This window comes from Agelaius tricolor, unplaced genomic scaffold (genome assembly GCF_023055355.1).
Source record: "Agelaius tricolor isolate 1412-34295 unplaced genomic scaffold, bAgeTri1.0.p SCAF_1, whole genome shotgun sequence".
Taxonomy (NCBI): Eukaryota; Metazoa; Chordata; class Aves; order Passeriformes; family Icteridae; genus Agelaius; species Agelaius tricolor.
In genome coordinates, this window is record NW_027269261.1 from 39528633 (window position 1) to 39535811 (window position 7179).

The 7179-nt window shown below is 44.9% G+C and overlaps 1 protein-coding gene across 4 annotated transcripts in view; it reads right to left on the bottom strand.

The window, feature by feature from the left end:
• The window catches only part of PDE10A (phosphodiesterase 10A), a 343399-nt gene extending 336502 nt beyond the window's left edge, over positions 1-6897 (bottom strand). For 2 of the 4 annotated variants that reach the window (XM_071430677.1, XM_071430669.1), the window contains exon 1: positions 6362-6897. Coding sequence is in view for 1 of the 4 variants with exons in the window: in XM_071430696.1 (XP_071286797.1) it covers positions 5268-5358 (91 nt within the window). In the remaining 3 variants the exon portion in view is untranslated. Of the gene's footprint in view, positions 1-5267; positions 5673-6361 lie in introns of those variants that run through there. The other 2 variants (XM_071430706.1, XM_071430696.1) reach the window with 2 other exon arrangements.
• Positions 6898-7179: the final 282 nt, after the last annotated feature.

Below are 7179 nucleotides of genomic sequence, written 5' to 3' on the forward strand. Positions count from 1 at the left end.
ATACACTTGCCCCTGATCTCTCTGCCCAGTTTGAATTCTCTTTAGCTTCACATTTTTCCACCATTCTCAGTTTTCAGCTTCACATAAATTGAAGGAAGTTGATAAACTGTCATCTTTTTCAGCACATTAAATCTGATCCTCTGAAAAAGTTAGACCCCATAGATGGTTCAGAGCATCTGGAAGGCAGATCCTTGACTCTTAGAAGAAAGAGATTACAAAAAAAAAAATTAAACACAGGAAATTATCAGTAACCATTGAGCTAATCAGCTTTGGAAAGCATGGTTTCTTTTCCATTAACAAAACCCTTAATAAGCTGTTGATGCAATTCTTTCTTCTTTTTTTTTTTTTCTGGTGACACAAACTTCTTCCTGTGAATGGAGTCGAAAGGATCACTTCTTTCTGTGCTATTACACAATCGGCAAAAAACCCAAGCTGTACAATAATTCCCTTCCCTTTCCCATGCCCTCACAAACACATAAGTTTCTGTCACTAAACACCTAAACTCTGATTAGCCAGATCTTCCAGAGTATGATCCAGAGAGGGCTTGTTTGTTTCAGGGATCAGAAGCTAAGTGGAAAGAAAAGAATGGTCAGGACACAGAGGATGGAGAAAAGTAATTATGTGAGAAACTGAAGTCACAAATCACACACACAAGTGAAGAACTGCCAAGGGAAGAACTGCTTTGCTTTTCTACCTGCCTCAGAGAAACATGAATATCATCTACAGTGTTCAGAGCTCTAAGGAATCACAGTATTCACTTGCTTAATAAAAAAACAAATGAAATAAATACTCTAGCTAATTGTATTGAAAAGACAGTATTTGGAAAACTGTAATTCAGAAGTTGGGTGCAAGTCTGATTGTCATTACATCAATGTAAGCCTTCAATAACAGCCAGAACTTGGTTTCCTGTCCCTGATGATGCCAAATTAAGATTTATTAATAATCAGAACTTAATATCAAGTTTCAAGACAAATGTGAATGATTAGTAGTCACAAAAATCAAGTGTTAGTCAGAGAAGATAGTTTAGTATAAACTGCTCCCCCTACTAATTACTAGGGAAGTATCCCTTGCATAGAAGTGACCCTCAAGAGACCTTTGATTAATAATAGCTAAGATCATCAAAATCTTGAAAACATTTTCTTATGCACATGATTAACTTCTATGCAAATGGTCAGTACCATTGAAATAAGAAAAAAGCAATCACATCTTAAAAGTTACTTGTGGGCAAACAAGAGTTCAACTTTGCCTCTAGAAGAGTTTTGCAACAATTCTCTCTTTAGAGACCAGTTTTGTAAAGCACAGAAAATTCTCAACTATAACTCATATATGTGACAATGGAGACCATTTGAACAACTGGACCTCAGGGGAAGTGGAAGAAATGCATTCATTTATCTTCATATAAAATGCAAATTGAGAAAGAGCAGTCCAATGAGAATTTACAGATTACTACTTCCTTGAATCCATCATGCTCAAAAATCTCTGCAAGAAAATTTCCAAAATACTGAATTGCACTCTATCCAGAAACCACTGGAAAATTGTGAGCAGCATTACTGTATAATTTAGGCACAAGATCATATTGCATTTGGTCCTGAGAACTGCTCATATTTTATTTGTTTATTTTTAAACCAACACCCTCTGTTTTCACATCTTCTAGACTAGCTTTCAACACATTCATAGAAAAAAGTAATACACAGAAAGAGGACCCTTCTTCAGTTTTTTTGTGCTACAATTTTGAGCAAAAGGGTTATTCCAGAAGGGAAGTCCTCTGGTTCAAATTCAGCTGAAAAATATCTTTGTCATTTGACTTGCACTGAAGTCTGAAAGATCTGGTCAAAAGTCAGGAGTCATCTGCTGAAATACAGCTGTCTACATCCATGCTAGATGTTTCGACTACTTTTATATTCAATTGGCAGAAACAGCACTTCTCAGATCTGATTCTGCTGACTAAATGTAGACTTCCACTTCAGGAAGAGATGAATTGATCCCTAGAAATGTTCTGCTTCCTGACTACAAAGGGAGTGCAGAGAGCTGAGTTTCAACAGACAAATCCCACCTCCTCCATGCTTGGTATCACACTGAACAACCATATCTGGTTTCTCTGCTAGGACCTTATCAGCCTTGCTGGAATTCCTGCTACTTTAATTGGAACAAATAAACCAGTGTAGTTACCCTAAGCTTTACGGACAATCAAGGTACAAAAAAGAGGCACCTCTGAGAAGCAATTCAGCTCAAGTAAGAACCTGAATTCTCCCCAAACGATGCCAGTGTGCCTTTGGAGATTATGGGAATGAGCCTTATGAGCCTACCCCTTAATAAGGTGAAGCAGTGAAGTGCCTTGAATCAGAGAGGTTCAGGCTGTTGTTGCTGAGAAGGTGGGAGACACAGAGCAGCCCCATCCCTCATCTCCTCTCCACACCAGTGAGGCTGAAATGTATGGCATCAGAGTCCACAATAAAAAGGCAAGGTTACAGTATGGATTACAGAGTCCTCATAAAACACCTTGAAGGAGAATAAAAACAAAGCCACACAAAGGAAGTTTGAGAAATCTGTATTGTGGCCTACATAGTGTCTATCCACCCACAGCTTTGCCAAGTGAGGATAAGCAAGAGCTGAATGAAACTCTGCAAGCACATACTTCAGTTGGCCAAATATCCAGCACAGTATAGAGCAGCTAAGAATTAGTCCCCACTCTCTTAATATTTAAAAACAGAAGTGCAGACCCTCAAAAGGGTCTGAGACTCCCGTGCTGGCAACACCTGCTCTCACCTGACCAGCTAACATAGAAGAGTAATGTGGCAGACCTGGATCCAGGCTCTCACTCATTCACGCTTCTGTCACTGAAAGAAGTCACCTCGTTAGCTGAGGACAGCCGGGCTTCTGCATTCAGCTTCTGCAGGAATACAGGATTTGGCAGCCTCCAGAAATCTGAGCTCTCTGTTTTTCTTCCCTTGGTTTACTTATGCCCATTTTGCCTTCCCTGCCTCCCGCGCTCCCAATGCACACACATTTTAACGCTAAACCCCATGTGTTACATGGTTTCTCCATACTTCCAGGCAAACACTACACACCTACCCTCAAAATTTAGCAAGTATGCCTTCTCCACAGAGGTAATAAACCTGCTGGAAGACCACAATGTTTCATAGTAAGATGCATTTTTATTAAGCTGAATTAAAAAAAAACAAACTTCCTATCTCATGCCTTAAGAAAGTCTCACACCCACCATCTTACACAAAAATACATTCCCTACAAGACTGTGATACATTGCACACTCTTAATGGTTTCTACAGTTACATAGGCACAGACAATGTAATTAACGAGCAACATTCCTTCTTGTAAAATAGGAGGAAGAAAATAAACAGAATAGAAGTTCACAAAAATATATTTAAGCTCAGAAATAAAACTACTTTTTTGCCTAATTCCATTATTTACTAGAATAGGAAAGACAAAACCCTGGATTATCTAGGTGCAAAACACGAGTTTTCAATCTGTCTGATTTACAAAATACATTGCGTCCCCTTATGAGGAAAATAATACCTAATTTACTCCTTTTAGATACACATCAATACTTTATCAAGTATTTTTTCACTCTCCATTTCATTTGTTTTTTGTATACTGAAATCAAGAGAAGGAACAATCCTGTGTTAAAGTTATATTATGTTTTCTGTTTCTTGTTACATAACCAGATGTGTTACAGAAAATATTATTGTGGAGTTAAAAAAAAAAAAAAAGGCACTTAAAAAAAATCTAACGGGCAAGCATCACTGCATCACAATAACATGTAAGGTGCTTCTACACCCACTACTGGCATGTATTTAAATTAAAATTACATGTAATCTATACCAAACTTTCTGAATGCTGAATCTCTGCTGAATACCCTGCCTGTATTTAACCTCCTCTATTGCTGACAAGGAGGTAAGATTTTCCAGGTTACTAACAGCAAAATTCCACATTGCAAAAACATTGAATGCTGTCATGTATATAAAGTCATTGATAAGGTTTGAAAATATCCCTCCCATGTCAAGATTAGTCTTAAGCAGAGAAATGGCAAGACAATATAAACATGCTATTTTCTTGTGGGAGAGCCAAGCAATTAAAAACCAACAACCACATAAACCCTAAACCATATCTTTTGAGAGAAATGGTGAATTTCAGTGCTCCTTTCTAATGAAACCAGAAGAACACACCAACCACTGTGCTGGAAATATTTCCTTGCAAAAGCAGACACATCCATGGTGGTAAGGGAATTTCACGACGTAGGTGATTTGTGACATTACGATCTTTCACATCATTTACAAAAAGGGCCACAGACTCCATGTTGGAAAACACACTCAATGCCATCCCTCCCTGCTCGGTGTACACCTGCCCAGGCAAAAACACCATGTTTCTGAATTCGAGCATGCACAGAGACACACTCACACCGTTATCCGAACCCACCACACACCCACCATCTCCCTCCACAGCCACTCGCAACAGCCTGAAACACTGCTCTGAATCCAACCAGTATTTTCCTCTCCTCTCTGCATTACAGCCACCAGCCCAAAGCCCTGTAGCTCAGCTTGGCTCATCTGGGCCCACTTTGTTAAAATAAACACAAAGGAAGGGAACCCACCGGGCTGGCTGAACAACAAGAAATTCGGCTGCAGAACTCCCTCACACTTGTGCGCACAGCTGATTTTACACCACGCGGCTGCTATATTCATATTATTTTGTCAAAAAAGTGCGGAACAGCTTTCACCACAAACACTTGGAGCTTGAAAATTACAGCAAAACCAACTTTAGCTGGGTGCAAAGTGCGCTACAAGAGAGGCGTTCGAAGCCCCAGCGTGACGCACCTGAAACCATACCAGGGACGGGGGCTTGCGGGAGTACGCCGGACCCAGGCAAAGCCACGACGCGTATGTGAGGGGCCCATAGCTCATCCGCTGCCCCGGCTAGGAGTGCCCCGCAAACCCATTTCCACCAGCTACAAATCAATGAGGCACTCCGGCTGCGCCTATGCCAGTGACAAACTGCAGTAGGGAAGGGAGCCTGGGCTGCCTGGCAGACCTGCCATTCCCCTCGGCCACCCTCACTCACCCCCTTCCCCCGTGCACGAGTTCGGCGTGGCCGCGGTGGGAGCAGCCCCGCAGCTCTGCGCCCGGCCTCAGGGCCCAGGGCACCCCGGTGTGGGTGGGCTGCAGGAGGCCGGCCAGGCCGGCACGTCCCCGCCGTGCCGTGGGCTGCCAGCCGCCGGCCGCCCGGCCACCTGCAGGCCTCCGCCGCCCTACCTTGCTCCTCGCCGGCCCCAAAGCAGGCTCTGGGGTCCTCGGGGGGGAGCGGGGCTCCGCCGCCCTCCAGGGCTTTGCGTTTCTTCGACATCTGGTCGGTGTTTGGGAGTTGAGTTTCTCCTCTCTCTCTCTCCGGGGAGATGAGTGTATGTAGAGAGAGAGGGAGAGTGTGAAGGGAGAGAGACACAGGGAGGGAAAGAGAGAGATTGAAAGAAATCGCTGCTTAAAGAGAGGGGAAGAGACTTTGGAGTGGCTGGAGAGCAAGTAGGAGGCAGGGACTAAGTGGAGAAATCCTACAAATCACAATCCCATCAATTCAGCCCCACGTCTGGAGGGGCTGCTGAGGTCTCCCCCTTCCTTGCTTATTCATCTGAGTGTGTGAGTGAAAATTAAAGATAGAGGTAATGGTCCTCTGCTGCTTTTCCAAATGTTAGCAGGTGGTGTTATTTTTTCCTTTTAATGGGGGGGGGGGGGGGGTGGGGGGGGAGGAAGGAGGGAGCTGATTGATATTATTTCCCTCTGCTGTGATTCCTTCTGGTTTACAAAAAAAAAAAAAAAGGGGGGGGAGGTAAAAGCTGAATGGATGGGGGTGGGGGGAGTTGGAAGGGGGGTGGTGGTGTATGGAGAGCGGGGGGAACGGGAGGATTAAAAAGAAAACCAGGAGCAGAGGAGGAGGGATGAGAAGAGCCTGCAGGTGCAGGGAGGCAAAATTCCCTGCAGGGGTCATGTGCTCTGGGAGCCGGAGATCCTGGACTCCCCGGGGGCTGCCGGCGGGGGCTGCGGCCACCCCGCCCGACACCTGCGGGAGCGGAGCGGAGCGAGCGGGGCTGCGGGGCGCCGCAGCCGGCTGGCAGCAGGCACCCGCAACTCGCACCTTGCGAACTCCGCCGCCGAGTCAGTACCCCCGCAGCCGGTCTTCCTCGCTCCCTGTGTAACCCTTTCGGCTCTGCGAGCAAGATGTGCCGCTCCCCTGGGGAGTCCCGTCCCCTCCCCCGGCGCCCCCGACCTGCCCCCTTTACAGGCGGATTTCAAAGCTTGCTAGAGGGTATTTGTTAGCGGAGGTGAGGGGAGGAGGGGGCGAGGACACAACTTACCCTCCAAACTATGCACAAGCTCGTCTCTGCTTTCCCCTTCAGATCAACTTTAAAGAGCAGATTCTCAATCAGTCCGAGAGGCAAAGAGGCAGGGGAGGAGAGGGGAAATTGTTTAGGAATAGCTGCTGCCAAGTGGGTGAAGTTCAGGGCACAATCCTGGCTCTTCCACGCTCCAGCAGCCCAGCATCTTCCCGGGGTCTGGAGAACAAGGTGTTCAACAAGTCTTCCTTGTTACCCGAAATTGATTGATGATGGCTTTCCCGCCGGGCTGTATTTAACAAAACGATGCAGAGAGCTACTCTGACGAGCAGGAAATTTTAGAGGAGCTTGCAGTATAGCTGCGGCTTTAATTTATCTGTCTCTATATATACGTACTTACACACATACACATTCACACCTGTGTATGTGTGTATGTATATGTAAATAAAAAGATATAACTCTATCAATACAACGTTGGTTCCACAGGATCTTAGAAAAGCTTGCCTGTCGGCTGCGTGGAAGTTAAAGAGTTTTTCTTAAGCAAAAGGGGCTGATGCTTGGACACATCTCACGTCCAACAGGAGGCAATGACGTCTGTAGCTTCATTGCTATAACAGCACCAAGGCTGCAATTGCCATTCACTGAAATGATAAGGGGCGCTCAGACGTAAGCAGTCTGGACCTCTAGCAAGAGACTGAAGCGAAGATGATTTTTCCCCTCCCAAAACAAATAATAATGCTAAAAAACACCAAAGGAAAGAGACGGGGAAACAGGGAAAGGAATCTAGGTCTTGCAGTCACACGCTTCTGCAACATGATCCTTTAGCACCAAAAAACATT